We start from the raw sequence: 18,158 nt of genomic DNA, 5'->3' as shown, positions 1-18,158 counted from the left end.
GAGAGGGGGTTTGTGGAGAGGGGACACAATTTGACCCTCTGTGCCTTGCTTGCCCGGCAGGTGGACGGCTTGGTGGCTACGCTGCCAGTGATGCTGGAGATGGGAGCGATTAAAGTTTATCGGAGCGGAGTAGCGACCGCGGTGGAGACGGACTTCGGTCTGTTGTTAACTTTTGACGGTGAACATTACGCGTCGATCTCGCTGCCCAGCTCCTATCTCAATAACACCTGTGGACTGTGCGGGAACTTCAATAATAACCCGGCGGACGATAACCTGCTCCCAGAAGGAATCCCCTCGGACTCGCTGGCGGAGCTGGGCGCCGGCTGGCGGGCTGACGATTCGGACTGGTTCTGCAAACACGACTGTACAGAAAACTGCAGCGTGTGCGACCCGCAGACCGAATCCTTCTACTACAGACAGGACTACTGCGGCATGATGAACAAGACGGACGGCCCGTTCCGAGATTGCCGCACGGTGGTAGACCCCATGAGCTTCGTCATCAGCTGTGTGTATGATATGTGCGCAAACCGAGACAACATCACCACTCTGTGCCAGGCCATTCAGGCCTATGCTCTGAGCTGCCAGGCTGTGGGAATAACTATTGGAGCCTGGAGGTCCCGCACCTTTTGCGGTAAGAACACTTGACCCGGGAGAGAGGCGCCGTGGGCATTTGTGGCTTTGCCCTTGTTTTAAACTTTTAATCTTGTTTTAAATTTGTTTCAGTTCCCGGTTGCGATAGATGCTGAGCACGGTCATGTACAATGAATGAAGACTGAGACAGACTTTGCTCAAAACAGCATAAAAACCTACACTTGTTGTTGGAACAGCAAATTAAAAGTCAGCATCGACCCTGTCAATCCCCCTCAGAATCTTGGGTTTCAATGAGATCACCTCGCATACTTCTAAACTCCAGAAATTACATAAGAGCATAAGAATTAGGAGCAGGAGTAGAAACATAGAAACATAGAAAATAGGTGCAGGAGTAGGCCATTCAGCCCTTCGAGGCTGCACCACCATTCAATGAGTTCATGGCTGAACATGCAACTTCAGTACCCCCTTCCTACTTTCTCGCCATAACCCTTGATCCCCCGAGTAGTAAGGACTTCATCTAACTCCCTTTTGAATATATTTAGTGAATTGGCCTCAACGACTTTCTGTGGTAGAGAATTCCACAGGTTCACCACTCTCTGGGTGAAGAAGTTTCTCCTCATCTCGATCCTAAATGGCTTACCCCTTATCCTCAGACTGTGACCCCTGGTTCTGGACTTCCCCAACATTGGGAACATTCTTCCTGCATCTAACCTGTCTAAACCCGTCAGAATTTTAAACGTTTCCATGAGGTCCCCTCTCATTCTTCTGAACTCCAGTGAATACAAGCCCAGTTGATCCAGTCTTTCTTGATAGGTCAGTCCCGCCATCCCGGGAATCAGTCTGGTGAATCTTCGCTACAATCCCTCAATAGCAAGAATGTCCTTCCTCAAGTTAGGAGACCAAAACTGTACACAATACTCCAGGTGTGGCCTCACCAAGGCCCTGTACAACTGTAGCAACACCTCGCTGCCCCTGTATTCAAATCCCCTCGCTATGAAGGCCAACATGCCATTTGCTTTCTTAACCGCCTGCTGTACCTGCATGCTAACCTTCAATGACTGATGTACCATGACACCCAGGTCTCGTTGCACCTTCCCTTTTCCTAATCTGTCACCATTCAGATAATAGTCTGTCTCTCTGTTTTTACCACCAAAGTGGATAACCTCACATTTATCCACATTATACTTCATCTGCCATGCATTTGCCCACTCACCTAACCTGTCCAAGTCACTCTGCAGCCTAATAGCATCCTCCTCCCAGCTCACACTGCCACCCAACTTAGTGTCATCCGCAAATTTGGAGATACTGCATTTAATCCCCTCGTCTAAATCATTAATGTACAATGTAAACAGCTGGGGCCCCAGCACAGAACCTTGCGGCACCCCACTAGTCACTGCCTGCCATTCTGAAAAGTACCCGTTTACTCCTACTCTTTGCTTCCTGTCTGACAACCAGTTCTCAATCCACGTCAGCACACTACCCCCAATCCCATGTGCTTTAACTTTGCACATTAATCTCTTGTGTGGGACCTTGTCGAAAGCCTTCTGAAAGTTAAAATATACCACATCAACTGGTTCTCCTTTGTCCACTTTACTGGAAACATCCTCAAAAAATTCCAGAAGATTTGTCAAGCATGATTTCCCTTTCACAAATCCATGCTGACTTGGACCTATCATGTCACCATTTTCCAGATGCATTTCTATGACATCCTTAATAATTGATTCCATCATTTTACCCACTACTGAGGTCAGGCTGACCGGTCTATAATTCCCTGTTTTCTCTCTCCCTCCTTTTTTAAAAAGTGGGGTTACATTGGCTACCCTCCACTCCATAGGAACTGATCCCGAGTCAATGGAATGTTGGAAAATGACTGTCAATGCACCCGCTATTTCCAAGGCCACCTCCTTAAGTACTCTGGGTTGCAGTCCATCAGGCCCTGGGGATTTATCGGCCTTCAATCCCATCAATTTCCCCAACACAATTTCCCGACTAATAAAGGTTTCCCTCAGTTCCCCCTCCTTACTAGACCCTCTGACCCCTTTTATATCCGGAAGGTTGTTTGTATCCTCCTTAGTGAATACCGAACCAAAGTACTTGTTCAATTGGTCTGCCATTTCTTTGTTCCCCGTTATGACTTCCCCTGATTCTGACTGCAGGGGACCTACGTTTGTCTTTACTAACCTTTTTCTCTTTACATACCTATAGAAACTTTTGCAATCCGCCTTAATGTTCCCTGCAAGCTTCTTCTCGTACTCCATTTTCCCTGCCCTAATCAAACCCTTTGTCCTCCTCTGCTGAGTTCTAAATATCTCCCAGTCCCCAGGTTCGCTGCTATTTCTGGCCAATTTGTATGCCACTTCCTTGGCTTTAATACTATCCCTGATTTCCCTAGATAGCCACAGTTGAGCCACCTTCCCTTTTTTATTTTTACGCCAGATAGGAATGTACAATTGTTGTAATTCATCCATGCGGTCTCTAAATGTCTGCCATTGCCCATCCACAGTCAACCCCCTAAGTATCATTCGCCAATCTATCCTAGCCAATTCACGCCTCATACCTTCAAAGTTACCCTTCTTTAAGTTCTGGACCATGGTCTCTGAATTTACTGTTTCATTCTCCATCCTAATGCAGAATTCCACTATATTATGGTCACTCTTCCCCAAGGGGCCTCGCACAATGAGATTGCTAATTAATCCTCTCTCATTACACAACACCCAGTCTAAGATGGCCTCTCCCCTAGTTGGTTCCTCAACATATTGGTCTAGAAAACCATCCCTTATGCACTCCAGGAAATCCTCCTCCACCATATTGCTTCCAGTTTGGCTAGCCCAATCTATGTGCATATTAAAGTCACCCATTATAACTGCTACACCTTTATTGCATGCACCCCTAATTTCCTGTTTGATGCCCTCCCCAACATCCCTATTACTGTTTGGAGGTCTGTACACAACTCCTACTAACGTTTTTGTCCTTTGGTGTTCTGCAGCTCTACCCATATAGATTCCACATCATCCAAGCTAATGTTTTTCCTAACTATTGCATTAATCTCCTCTTTAACCAGCAATGCTACCCCACCTCCTTTTCCTTTTATTCTATCCTTCCTGAATGTTGAATACCCCTGAGTAAGCTGATCTGATCTAGGCCTCAACTCTACTTTCCCATAATCCTTGATTCCCTTATCTTTTAAAAATCTGCCCATTTTTACCTTAAATATATTCAATGATCCAGCCTCCACAGCTCCCTGGGGCAGGGAATGCCAAAGATTCACGTCCCTCTGAGAAGACAGGGCCAATCTACTCAATCTCTCCTCATAGGACAATGCTCTCATTCCAGGGATCAGTCTGGTGATCCTTTATTGCACTGCTTCTAAGGCATGTATGTCCTTTCTCAAATAAGGAAACCAAACTGTGCACAGTATTCCAGGTGTGATCTCACTAAAGTCCTGTACAGGTGTAGTAAGACTTCATTACTCTTGTACCCCTAGCAATAAAAGCCAACATGCCATTCACCTTCCTAGTTGCTTGCTGTACCAGCACTGTCCACTGTCCATTGCCCATCGTCCATTGTCAATGTTCATGTACTAATTTCCACTCTGACATTTTCATCGTTGACTCCTTTTTCTTTATATATTTATGGTCACTATTTCCCAAGTGTTCCTGGCGCTTGCTATGTGTCAACAAGAAGAATTTGCATTCAGTAGTGTCATTGGGCAGGAAACAGGAGTGAACTCAGACAAAAATTGACATCAAGCCAAAGAATGATATATTAGGAAGGGTGACTAAAAGCTTGGATAAAGAAATAGGTTTTAAAAAGAAAGAAAGGTTTGGTTTTATAAGAACATAAGAAATAGGAGCAGGAGAAGGCCCCCCGAGCCTGCTCCGCCATTTAATACGATCATGGCTGATTTGATCATAGACTCGGGTCCACTTCCCTGCCCGCTCCCCATAACCCCTTATTCCCTTATCATTTAAGAAACTGTCTATTTCTGTCTTAAATTTATTCAATGTCCCAGCTTCCACAGCTCTCTGAGACAGTGAGTTCCACAGGTCCATAACCTGAGAAAATAATTTTTTCCTCATCTCAGTTTTAAATGGGCAGCACCTTATTCTAAGATTATGCTCCCTAGTTCTAGTCTCCCCTATCAGTGGAAACATCCTCTCTGAACCCAACTTATCAAGCCCCCTCATAATCTTATACATTTTGATAAGATCGCCTCTCATTCTTCTGAACTCCAATGAGTAGAGGCCCAACCTACTCAACCTTTCCTCATAAGTCAACCCCCTCATCTCCGGAATCAACCTAGTGAACCTTCTCTGAACTGCCTCCAAAGCAAGTATATCCTTCCGTAAATATGGAAGCCAAAGCTGCACGCAGTATTCCAGGTGTGGCCTCATCAATACCCTGTATAACTGTAGCAAGACTTCCCTGCTTTTATACTCCAACCCCTTTGCAATAAAGGCCAAGATTCCATTAGCATTCCTGATCACTTGTTGTACCTGCATACTAACCTTTTGTGTTTCTTGCACAAGTACCCCCAGGTCCCGCTGTACTGCGGCACTTTGCAATCTTTCTCCATTTAAATAATAACTTGCTCTGTGATTGTTCTGCCATGACCTCACACTTTCCAACATTATACTCCATCTGCAAAGTTTTTACCCACTCACTTAGCCTGTCTATATCTTTTTGCAGATTTTGTGTATCCTCCTCACACATTGCTTTTTCTTCCATCTTTGTATCGTCAGCAAACTTGGCTACATTACACTCAGTCCCTTCTTCCAAGTCGTTAATATAGATTGTAAATAGTTGGGGTCCCAGCACTGATCCCTGCGGCACCCCACTAGTTACTGATTGTCAAACCGAAAATTTATCCCTACTCTCTGTTTTTTGGTTTATATAGGCGCCTTTAATGACAACTCGACATCTCAAAGTGCTTTACAGCCAATTAAGTACTTTTTGGAGTGTAGTCACTATTGTAATGTAGGAAACGCAATGCCAATTTGCACACAAGCAAGCTCCCACAAACAGTAATGTGATAATGATCAGATCATCTGGTTTTTGTTATTTTGATTCAGGACAATTGGCCAGGACACCGAGGATAACTCCCCTACTCTTCTTCGAAATAGAGCCATGGGAGCTTTTATGTCCACTTGAGAGAGCAGATGGTACCTCGGTTAACACCTCATCCAAAAATGGCACCTTCAACAGTGCAGTGCTCCCTCAGTACTGCCCCTCCGACAATGCAGTGCTCCCTCAGTACTGCCCCTCCGACAGTGCGGCACCCCCTCAGTACTGCCCCTCCGACAGTGCAGCGCTCCCTCAGTACTGATCCTCCAACAGTGCAGCGCTCCCTCAGTACTGCCCCTCCGACAGTGCAGCGCTCCCTCAGTACTGCCCCTCCGACAGTGCAGCGCTCCCTCAGTACTGATTCTCCGACAGTGCAGCGCTCCCTCAGCACTGCCCCTCCGACAGTGCAGCGCTCCCTCAGTACTGCCCCTCCGACAGTGCAGCGCTCCCTCAGTACTGATTCTCCGACAGTGCAGCGCTCCGTTAGTACCGCACTGGAGTTTCAGTCTGTATTTTTGTGCTCAGTCCCTGGAGCGGACCTCGAACCCACTGAGCCACTGGTTGATGCTGTGGAAGAGTTAAGGAGGGTTTTAAAGAAGGAGGAAGATGTAGAGAGGCAGAGAGATTTAGGAGGAAATGCCAGAGCTTATGGCAATTGCACAACCACCAATGCTGGGATAAAGTGAGTGGGAATGCATAAGAAGCCAGATTTGGGTGAATGTTGAATTCTCAAAAGGCTGTAGGACTGGAAGAGATTACATAGATACTGAGGGAGAGACTGGAACACGAGGATAAGACTTTTATATTTGAACCAATGTCAGTCAGCGAGCACAGGAGTGACAGTGCTCCTGGGACTACACAAATAATTCAACACTTGATGTTTGAGTGGCTCTTCCCCATCACACATCAAACTGATTGAAGCCGGCACAGGGTCAGACCTAAAATAACAATCGAGGTCCTATTTATGTTGTAATGCCTCGATTTCCATTTTAAAAGAGTCTATTACCTGAAACAAGGAGGCGCTTTGAACACCTGACCAGAGGCCCCTTCTAAAATGGAGACGGACACGTCAATGAGACGGTAAGGCTACAGACTCCATCTTGAGGCACGCCATTGTGTTCAATTGGTCACATAACATTACAGTGTCAATGCCACTTACTGCTGCTGTCCTTTTGGAACCCTGAGACCACTCATTATTTTTAATATATTATAGAAAGTGCAGGTCACTGGAAAGAGGTACTTAAACTGGGGTTCCGAATTCTGGTGCGCGGTGATTATTTGATTAGGAATAACCATCTCCTTGTGTCTCCTTTAGCCTTACCCTGTCCAGAATGGAGCCACTATGAAGTGTGTACCAGCAGCTGTCCACCCACCTGTACTGACCTGATTTCTCCCTTGTACTGTACTAGGCCCTGCACCGAGGGCTGTCAGTGTGATGAGGGCTACGTACTCAGTGCTAATAACTGTGTCCCACTTGAGCAGTGTGGCTGTGAGGTCCATGAACGCTACTATCCCTTCAAAACAAAGTTCTGGGCAACCGCTGACTGCACTGTGCACTGCCTGTGTGAGGGTCACGGCGAGGTGCTGTGTGTGAATGAGACTTGCTCAGAAGGAGAGTTCTGTCTTGTTGAGCACGGGATTCTGGGATGCTATCCTAAGAGAGCGGCTGTGTGCATGGTCTCACGCAGTAATGGGCTGCAAACCTTTGACGGAGCTTCTTTTGATTTCCGGGATGAATATGCGTACACCCTGCTCAAAATCTGTGGTTCAAACAGTTACAATCTGTCTCATTTTGAGATCAAACTGGGGAGAAAGAAAATGGTAAATGGTTCCTGGATAAAATCACTGACTATAAAATTTCCTGATCATGAAATAAAGATTGGAGGCAATGACAACATCATCAAGGTAAGAACTGAGAAAATACTATCTCATATTCATTATTGACATTCTCATATACCCTTTCCTCTCACTAACACTCTGCCATATACCACATAATCACAATAACCGTCTACTCTCAGCTAACACAAAGGAAGATGGTTGTGGTTGTTGCAGGTCAATCATCCCAGCCCCAAGACATCGCTGCAAAAGTTTCTCAGGGCAGTGTCCTAGGCCCAACCATCTTCAGCTGCTTCATCAATGACCTTCCCTCCATCACAAGGTCAGAAGTGGGGATGTTTGCTGATGATTGCACAGTGTTCAGTGCCATTCACAACTCCTCAGATAATGGAGCAGTCCATGCCCGCATGCAGCAAGACCTGGACGACATTCAGGCTTGGGCTGATACGTGGCAAGTCAAATTCGTGCCACAAAAGTGCCAGGCAATGACTATCTCCAACAAGCAAGAGTCTAACCACTGCCCTTTGACATTCAACAGCATTACCATCACCGAATCCCCAACCATCAACATCCTGGGGGTTACCATTGACCAGAAACTTAACTGGACTAACCCCATAAACACTGTGGCAACAAGAGCAGGTCAGAGGCTGGGTATTCTGGTATTCTGTGGCAAGTGTCTCACCTCCTGACTCCTCAAAGCACAAGTCAGGAGTGTGATGGAACACTCCCCACTTGCCTGGATGGTGCAGCTCCAACAACACTCAAGAAGCTCGACACCATCCAGGACAAGGCAGCCGCTTGATTGGCTCCCCATCCACCACTTTGGTAAAAAAATAAAATTTTAAAGCTCTTTATCTGAATGCATGCAGCATTCGTAACAAAATAGATGAGTTGACATCACAAATAAATACAAATGATCTGATAGCCATTACAAAGAAATGGTTGCAAGGTGACCAAGGCTGGGAACTAAAAAAAATGGCTGTCGAGATAGTGGATGCATTGGTTGGAATCTACTAAAATTCCCTAGATTCTGGGGAGGTCCCAGCAGATTGGAAAATCACAAATTATTTAAAAAAGGAGGCAGACAGAAAACAGGAAAATATAGACCAGTTAGCCTAACATCTGTGGTTGGGAAAATGCTGGAGTCATTATTAAGGAGGCAGTAGCAGGACATTTGGAAAAGCATGATTCAATCAAGCAGAGCATGGTTTTATGAAAGGGAAATCGTGTTTGACAAATTTGCTGGTGTTGTTTGAGGATGTAACGAGCAGGGTGGATCAGGGGGAACAAGTGGATGTGGTGTATTTGGATTTGGCATTCGATAAGGTGCCACATAAAAGGTTACTGTGCAAGATAAAAGTTTACGGGGTTGGGGTAATATATTAGCCTAGATAGAGGATTGGCTAACTAACAGAAAACAGAGAGTCAGGATAAACGGGTCATTTGCCGGTTGGCAAACAATGACTAGTGGGTTGCCACAGCGATCGGTGCTGGGGCCTCAACTATTTACAATCTATATTAATGACTTGGATGAAGGGACTGAGTGTAATGTAACCAAGTTTGCTGATGATACAAAGATGGGTGGGAAAGCAAATTGTGAGGAGGACACAAAAATCTGCAAAGGGATATAGACAGGCTAAGTGAGTGGGCAAACATTTGGCAGACGGAGTATAATGTGGGAAAATGTGAGGTTATCCACTTTGGCAGAAAAGATAGAAAAGCACATTATAAATTAAATGGAGAAAAATTGCAAAGTGCTGCAGTACAGAGGGACCTGGGGGTCCTGGTGCATGAAACACAAAAAGTTAGTATGCAGATACAGCAAGTAATCAGGAAGGCAAATGGAATGTTGGCCTTTATTGCAAGGGGGATAGAGTATAAAAGCAAAGAAGTCCTGCTACAACTGTACAGGGTATTGGTGAGGCCACACCTGGAGTACTGCATACAGTTTTGGTCTCTTTATTTAAGAAAGAATATACTTGCATTGGAGGCTGTTCAGAGAAGGTTCACTGGTTGATTCCAGAGATGAGGGGGTTGACTAATGAAGATAGGTTGAGTAGGTTGGGCCTATACTCATTGGAATTCAGAAGAATGAGAGGTGATCTTATCAAAACATAAAAGATAATGAGGGGGCTCGAGAAGGTGGATGCAGTGAGGATATTTCCACTCATCGGGGAAACTAAAACTAGGAGACACAGTCTCAGAATAAGGAGCCACCCATTTAAAACTGAGATGAAGAGGAATTTCTTCTCTCAGAAGGTTGTAAACCTGTGGAATTCTCTGCCCCAGAGAGCTGTGGATGTTGGGTCATTGAATATATTTAAAGTAGAGATAGACAGATTTTTGAGTGATAAGGGAGTAAAGGGTTATGGGGAGTGGGCAGGGAAGTGGAGCTGAGTCCGTGATCAGATCAGCCATGATCTTATTGAATGGCGGAGCAGGCTCGAGGGGTCAAATGGCCTATTCCTGCTCCTATTTCTTATGTTCTTATGTTAAACATTCACTCCCTCCATCACGGACGTACCGTGGCTGCAGTGTGTACCATCTACAGAAATGCACTGCAGCAACTTGCCAAGGCTTCTTCGGCAGCACCTCCCAAACCAGCGACCTCTACCACCTAGAAAGACAAGGACAGCAGGCGCATGAGAACACCACCACCTCCAAGTTCCCCTCCAAGTCACAGACCATCCTGACTTGGAAGTATATCGCCGTTCCTTCATTGTCGCTGGGTCAAAATCCTGGAACACCCTCCCTAACAGCACTATGGGAGAACCTTCACTACACGGACTGCAGCGGTTCAAGAAGGCAGCTCACCACTACATTCTGAAGGGCAATTAGGGATGGGCAATAAATGCTGGCCTTTCCAGTGATGCCCACATCCCAGGAACAAATTTTTAAAAAAGCAATGTCATACCCTCACTGAAACACACTGTTATAACCCACACCACTCACTACAACACTCTGTCATGGTCCATACCTCACACTGTTACACTATCTGACATAACCGCTAAAATAATCTGAGAAGCAAGAGAGGAAATAGCAGAGGCTCTGACCATTATTTTCAAATCCTTTCTGGCTACAGGTGTGATGCTGGAGGACTGCTAACGTTGTACCATTGTTTAGAAAGAGAGAAAGGGGTAGACCGAGTAATTACAGGCAGTCAGCCTAACCTCAGTAGTGGGAAAATTATGATAAATATTCTGAGAGACAGGATAAATCTTAATTTAGAAAGACATGGATTAATCAAGGAACATCAGCATGGATTTGTTAAAGGAAGATCGAGTCTGACTAAGTTGATTGAATTTTTTGAGGAGGTAACCAGAGGCTCGATGAGGGTAGTGCGTATGATGTAGTGTATATGGATTTTAGCAAGGTTTTTGATAAGGTCCCACATGGCAGATTGGTCATGAAAGTCCATGGGATCCAGGGCAAAGCGGCAAGTTGGATCCAAAATTGATTCAGAGGCAGGAAGCGAAGGGTAATGGTCAATAGGTGTTTTTGTGACTGGAAGGATGTTTCCAGTGGGGTTCCGCAGGGCTCAGTACTGGGTCCCTTGCTTTTTGTGGTATATATCAATGATTTAGATTTGAATGTAGGGGATATGATAAAGAAGTTTACATATGATACAAAAGTTGGCTGTGTGGTTGATAATGAAGAAGAAAGCTGTAGACTGCAGGAAGATATCAATCAACTGGTCAGGTGGGTAGAACAGTGGCAAATGGATTTCAATCCGGAGAAGTGTGAGGTAATGCATTTGGGGAGGTTGAACAAGGCAAGGGAATACACATTAAATGGTAGGACATGGAGATGTGTAGAGGAACAAAGGGAGTGCATGTCCACAGATCCCTGAAGGTGGCAGGCCAGGTAGATAAGGTAGTTAAGAAAGCATACGGAATACTTGCCTTTATTAGCCGAGGCATAGAATATAAGAGCAGGGAGGTTATGCTTGAACTGTATAAAACACTGGTTAGTGGGGCCTAGATAGAGTGGATAGGAAGGACCTAATTCCCTTAGCATGGGATCAACAACCAGGGGGGGCATAGATTGAAAGTAATTGGTAGGAGGTCTAGAGGGGTTTTGAGGGGAAATTTCTTCACCCAGAGGGTGGTGGGGGTCTGGAACTCACTGCCTGAAAGGGTGGTAGAGGCAGAAACCTCATCACATTTAAAATGTACTTGGATGTGCACTTGAAGTGCTGTAACCTGCAGGGCTACGGACCGAGAGCTGGAAAGTGGGATTAGGCTGGATAGCTCTTTGTCGGCCGGCACGGACACCATGGACCAAATAGCCTCCTTCCGTGCTGTAACTTTCTATGATTCTATGATATGGTCCACAGCCCTCATTTTGATACTCATTTACACCTCTCATTGTAACATTCATTATCTGATGTTTCTCACCAAACCACTGTAACACCCTGATATAAATCAAAGCCCTCACTGCAGCACTCTGATATACTCACACCCCTTACTGTAATACACTGATATACACATCTCTCACTGTATTACACTGATATACCCCACACCTCTCACTGTAACACACTGATATACCCTGCACACCTTCAATATATTGCACTGATATACCCAAACCCCTCACTTACATGAGGGGTGTATCATAGCTGACAGTGTGGAGTATATTAGAGAGTTATAGTATGTCAGAGAGTGCATCAATCGTAGAGTTTTACAGTGAAGGTGTATCAGAGAGTGTTACAGTGAGGGGTGTATCAGAGAGTGTTATAGTGAGGGGTGCATCAGAGTGTTAAAGTGAGGGGTGTATCAGTGTGTTACAGTGAGGGGTGTATCAGAGTGTGTTACAGTGAGGGGTGTATCAGAGTGTTACAGTGAGGGGTGTATCAGAGTGTTACAGTGAGGGGTGTATCAGAGTGTTACAGTGAGGGATGTATCAGAGAGTGTTACAGTGAGGGGTGTATCAGTGTGTTACAGTGAGGGATGTATCAGAGAGTGTTACAGTGAGGGGTGTATCAGAGAGTGTTACAGTGAGGGATGTATCAGAGTGTTACAGTGAGGGGTGTATCAGTGTGTTACAGTGAGGGATGTATCAGAGCGTGTTACAGTGAGGGATGTATCAGAGAGTGTTACAGTGAGGGATGTATCAGAGTGTTACAGTGAAGGATGTATCAGAGAGTGTTACAGTGAGGGGTGTATCAGTGTGTTACAGTGAGGGATGTATCAGAGTGTGTTACAGTGAGGGGTGTATCAGAGAGTGTTACAGTGAGGGGTGTATCAGAGAGTGTTACAGTGAGGGGTGAATCAGAGAGTGTTACAGTGAGGGGTGTATCAGAGAGTGTTACAGTGAGTGGTGTATCAGAGAGTGTTACAGTGAGGGATGTATCAGAGAGTGTTACAGTGAGGGGTGTATCAGAGAGTGTCACAGTGAGGGGTGTATCAGAGAGTGTCACAGTGAGGGGTGTATCAGTGTGTTACAGTGAGGGGTGTATCAGTGTGTTACAGTGAGGGGTGTATCAGTGTGTTACAGTGAGGGGTGTATCAGTGTGTTACAGTGAGGGGTGTATCAGAGTGTGTTACAGTGAGTGGTGTATCAGAGAATGTCACAGTGAGTGGTGTATCAGAGAGTGTTACAGTGAGGGGTGTATCAGAGTGTGTTACAGTGAGGGGTGTATCAGAGAGTGTTACAGTGAGGGGTGTATCAGTGTGTTACAGTGAGGGATGTATCAGAGAGTGTCACAGTGAGGGGTGTATCAGAGAGTGTTACAGTGAGGGGTGTATCAGTGTGTTACAGTGAGGGGTGTATCAGAGAGTGTTACAGTGAGTGGTGTATCAGAGAGTGTTACAGTGAGGGGTGTATCAGTGTGTTACAGTGAGGGGTGTATCAGAGTGTGTTACAGTGAGGGGTGTATCAGAGAGTGTTACAGTGAGGGGTGTATCAGTGTGTTACAGTGAGGGGTGTATCAGAGAGTGTTACAGTGAGTGGTGTATCAGAGAGTGTCACAGTGAGGGATGTATCAGTGTGTGTTACAGTGAGGGGTGTATCAGAGAGTGTTACAGTGAGGGGTGTATCAGAGAGTGTCACAGTGAGGGATGTATCAGTGTGTGTTACAGTGAGGGGTGTATCAGAGAGTGTTACAGTGAGGGGTGTATCAGTGTGTTACAGTGAGGGGTGTATCAGAGAGTGTTACAGTGAGGGGTGTATCAGAGTGTGTTGCAGTGAGGGATGTATCAGAGAGTGTTACAGTGAGGGGTGTATCAGGGTGTGTTACAGTGAGGGATGTATCAGTGTGTTACAGTGAGGGGTGTATCAGAGTGTGTTGCAGTGAGGGATGTATCAGTGTGTTACAGTGAGGGGTGTATCAGAGAGTGTTGCAGTGAGGGATGTATCAGTGTGTTACAGTGAGGGGTGTATCAGAGAGTGTTACAGTGAGGGGTGTATCAGTGTGTTACAGTGAGGGGTGTATCAGAGAGTGTTACAGTGAGGGATGTATCAGAGTGTGTTACAGTGAGGGATGTATCAGAGTGTGTTACAGTGAGGGATGTATGAGAGAGTGTTATAGTGTGGGGTGTGTCAGTGAGGGGTGTATCAGAGAGTGTTGCAGTGAGGGATGTATCAGTGTGTTACAGTGAGGGGTGTATCAGAGAGTGTTACAGTGAGGGGTGTATCAGTGTGTTACAGTGAGGGGTGTATCAGAGAGTGTTACAGTGAGGGATGTATCAGAGTGTGTTACAGTGAGGGGTGTATCAGAGAGTGTTACAGTGAGGGATGTATCAGAGTGTGTTACAGTGAGGGGTGTATCAGTGTGTTACAGTGAGGGATGTATCAGAGAGTGTTACAGTGAGGGGTGTATCAGAGAGTGTCACAGTGAGGGATGTATCAGTGTGTGTTACAGTGAGGGGTGTATCAGAGAGTGTTACAGTGAGGGATGTATCAGTGTGTTACAGTGAGGGGTGTATCAGAGAGTGTTACAGTGAGGGATGTATCAGAGTGTGTTACAGTGAGGGATGTATCAGAGAGTGTTACAGTGAGGGATGTATGAGAGAGTGTTACAGTGAGGGATGTATGAGAGAGTGTTACAGTGAGGGATGTATGAGAGAGTGTTATAGTGCGGGGTGTGTCAGTGAGGGGTGTATCAGAGAGTGTTACAGTGAGGGGTGTATCAGTGTGTTACAGTGAGGGATGTATCAGAGAGTGTTACAGTGAGGGGTGTATCAGTGTGTTACAGTGAGGGGTGTATCAGAGAGTGTTACAGTGAGGGATGTATCAGAGTGTGTTACAGTGAGGGATGTATCAGAGTGTTATAGTGCGGGGTGTGTCAGTGAGGGGTGTATCTAAGTTTCAATGTCGATTCAAAGTGGGTTTGAGTACAGGAAGCTAGTTTCAATCTACAGCGAGATTTCCACCCCCCCCACCGAATTTAATTTTACTGGATGAAGCATTAACTCATTCTGTCCTGTAATAGGTGAATGCTTTTGCAATTTCCTTGCCGTTTTTGCATTCATCTGGGAAATTGAAGATCTACAGAAATGGAAATGACACCATGGTGGAATTAGACAACAGTTTCCAAATCCTCTATTCAAGTGAGGATCGTGTAAATTTAACATTGTCCACTGCCTATTACAACAACACTTGTGGTCTCTGTGGATACTTTAATGGTAATCCCACTGATGACTTCCGGAAAGCCAATGGGAAAGTGACAGAAAATGTGGCAGAATTTGTGGATAATTGGAAGACATTTGCTGATGATATGACATGTAATGGCCAGTGTGAGGAACTGTACACTGTGTGTACAAATGAGGATTTAATTCTGTATCAAGGAATATCTTTATGTGGAATAATCAATGATCCCAATAACAGCTCCTTCCTCAACTGTCATGAAGTCGTCAATCCTTCTCCCTTCTTCAGAAGCTGCCTCTATACCATGTGTTTAAATGGTGGAAATATAACTGCACTTTGCAGCTCCCTGCAGGCTTACGCAGATGCCTGCATTGGTGCGGAGGTCACGCTGGCTAACTGGAGGAGCAGCAGCTTTTGCCGTAAGTTACTCAGAGAAAAAGTGGGTACCATCCCATTCCCAGTGTCTGTAACATTGAACCATCCTGTACCCAGTGTCTGTAATATAGAACCATCCTGTACCCAGTGTCTGTAATATAGAACCATCCTTTACCCAGTGTCTGTAATATAGAATCATCCTGTACCCAGTGTCTGTAATATAGAACCATCCTGTACCCAGTGTCTGGAACATAGAACCATCCTGTACCCAGTGTCTGTAACATAGAATCATCCTGTACCCAGTGTCTGTAATATAGAACCATCCTGCACCCAGTGTCTGTAATATAGAATCATCCTGTACCCAGTGTCTGTAATATAGAACCATCCTGTACCCAGTGGTCTGTAATATAGAACCATCCTGTACCCAGTGTCTGTAATATAGAACCATCCTTTACCCAGTGTCTGTAATATAGAACCATCCTGTACCCAGTGTCTGTAATATAAAACCATCCTGTACCCAGTGTCTGTAATATAGAACCATCCTGTCCCCAGTGTCTGTAATATAGAATCATCCTGTACCCAGTGTCTGTAATATAGAACCATCCTGTACCCAGTGTCTGGAACATAGAACCATCCTGTACCCAGTGTCTGTAACATAGAATCATCCTGTACCCAGTGGTCTGTAATATAGAACCATCCTGTACCCAGTGTCTGTAATATAGAACCATCCTGTACCCAGTGTCTGTAATATAGAACCATCCTTTACCCAGTGTCTGTAATATAGAACCATCCTGTACCCAGTGTCTGTAATATAGAACCATCCTGTACCCAGTGTCTGTAATATAGAACCATCCTGTCCCCAGTGTCTGTAATATAGAATCATCCTGTACCCAGTGTCTGTAATATAGAACCATCCTGTACCCAGTGTCTGGAACATAGAACCATCCTGTACCCAGTGTCTGTAACATAGAATCATCCTGTACCCAGTGTCTGTAATATAGAACCATCCTGCACCCAGTGTCTGTAATATAGAATCATCCTGTACCCAGTGTCTGTAATATAGAACCATCCTGTACCCAGTGTATGTAATATAGAACCATCCTGTACCCAGTATCTGTAATATAGAACCATCCTGTACCCAGTGTCTGTAACATAGAATCATCCTGTACCCAGTGTCTGTAATATAGAACCATCCTGTACCCAGTGTCTGTAATATAGAACCATCCTGTACCCAGTGTCTGTAATATAGAACCATCCTTTACCCAGTGTCTGTAATATAGAACCAACCTGTACCCAGTGTCTGTAATATAGAACCATCCTGTACCCAGTGTCTGTAATATAGAACCATCCTTTACCCAGTGTCTGTAATATAGAACCATCCTGTACCCAGTGTCTGTAATATAGAACCATCCTTTACCCAGTGTCTGTAATATAGAACCATCCTGTACCCAGTGTCTGTAATATAGAACCATCCTGTACCCAGTGTCTGTAATATAGAACCATCCTTTACCCAGTGTCTGTAATATAGAACCAACCTGTACCCAGTGTCTGTAACATAGAACCATCCCATTCCCAGTGTCTGTAACACCGAACCATCCCATTCCCAGTGTCTGTAACATTGAACCATCCTATTCCCAGTGTCTGTAACATTGAACCATTCCATTCCCAGTGTCTGTAACATTGAACCATCCTGTACCCAGAAATGCGAGGGTATATATATCAGGAAAGGATAAACAGGCTGGGTCTCTTTTCTCTAGAAAAAAGAAGGCTGAGGGGTGACCTAATAGAGGTCTTTAAATTTATGAAATGTTTTGATGGAGTGGATACAGAGAGAATATTTCCACTTGTGGGGAAGAGCATAACTAGAGGCCAGCAATACAAGATCGTCACCAAGAAATCCAATAGGGAATTCAGCAGAAAACTATTTGCCCGGAGTGGTGAGAATGTGGAACTCGCTACACAGGGAGTGGTTGAAGCGAATAGTATCAATGCATTTAAGGAAAGGCTAGACAAGCATATGAGGGAGAAGGGAATAGATGGTTATGCTGATAGATTTAGATGAAGAAAGATGGGATAAGGCTCGAGTGGAGCATAACCACCAACATGGACTGGTTTGGCCAAATGGGCTGTTCCTGTGTAGTATATCCTATGTAATCCTATGTAATCATGGCAATGGTAACCTTGAGGAAGAGTTCATAGAGTGTATGTGGGATGGTTTCTTGGAACAATACATTGTGGAACCAACCAGTGAGCAAACTATTTTAGATCTGGTAACGTGTAACGAGTCTGGATTAATTAATAATCTTGTAATGAAGGATTCTCTTGGGAAGAGTGATCATAACATGGTAGAATTTCAAATTCAGTTTGAGGGTGAGAAAGCTAGTGTCCTGAAGTTAAATAAATGTAATTACAAAGGCATGAAGGCAGAATTGGTTAAAGTGGACTGGGAAAATATATTAAAGGGTAAGACTGTAGAAACGCAGTGGCAAACATTTAAGGAGATATTTCATAACTCTCAGCAAAGATTGATTCCAGCGAGAAATAAGGATGCTAAGAGAAGGATGAACCATCCCTGGCCATCTAAGGATGTAAAGGATGGTATCAAATTCAAAACAAAGGCATAAGATATTGTGAAGGACAGTGGAAGGCCAGAGGATTGGGACATTTTTAGAAACCAGCAAAGGATGACTAAAACATGAAAAAGACAG

The 18,158-nt window shown here is 44.8% G+C and overlaps 1 protein-coding gene across 1 annotated transcript in view; it reads left to right on the top strand.

Moving 5' to 3' along the window:
- tecta (tectorin alpha) overlaps positions 1 to 18,158 on the top strand; it is a 63,574-nt gene that overhangs the window by 19,435 nt on the left and 25,981 nt on the right. Inside the window, exons 7-9 of the mRNA XM_070894624.1 lie at positions 61 to 631; positions 6,971 to 7,560; positions 14,921 to 15,494. Coding sequence (XP_070750725.1) covers positions 61 to 631; positions 6,971 to 7,560; positions 14,921 to 15,494 — 1,735 coding nt within the window. The remainder of the gene's footprint in view (positions 1 to 60; positions 632 to 6,970; positions 7,561 to 14,920; positions 15,495 to 18,158) is intronic.

This window comes from Pristiophorus japonicus, chromosome 11 (genome assembly GCF_044704955.1).
Source record: "Pristiophorus japonicus isolate sPriJap1 chromosome 11, sPriJap1.hap1, whole genome shotgun sequence".
Taxonomy (NCBI): Eukaryota; Metazoa; Chordata; class Chondrichthyes; family Pristiophoridae; genus Pristiophorus; species Pristiophorus japonicus.
This window is presented reverse-complemented; position numbering and strand designations above follow the sequence as displayed.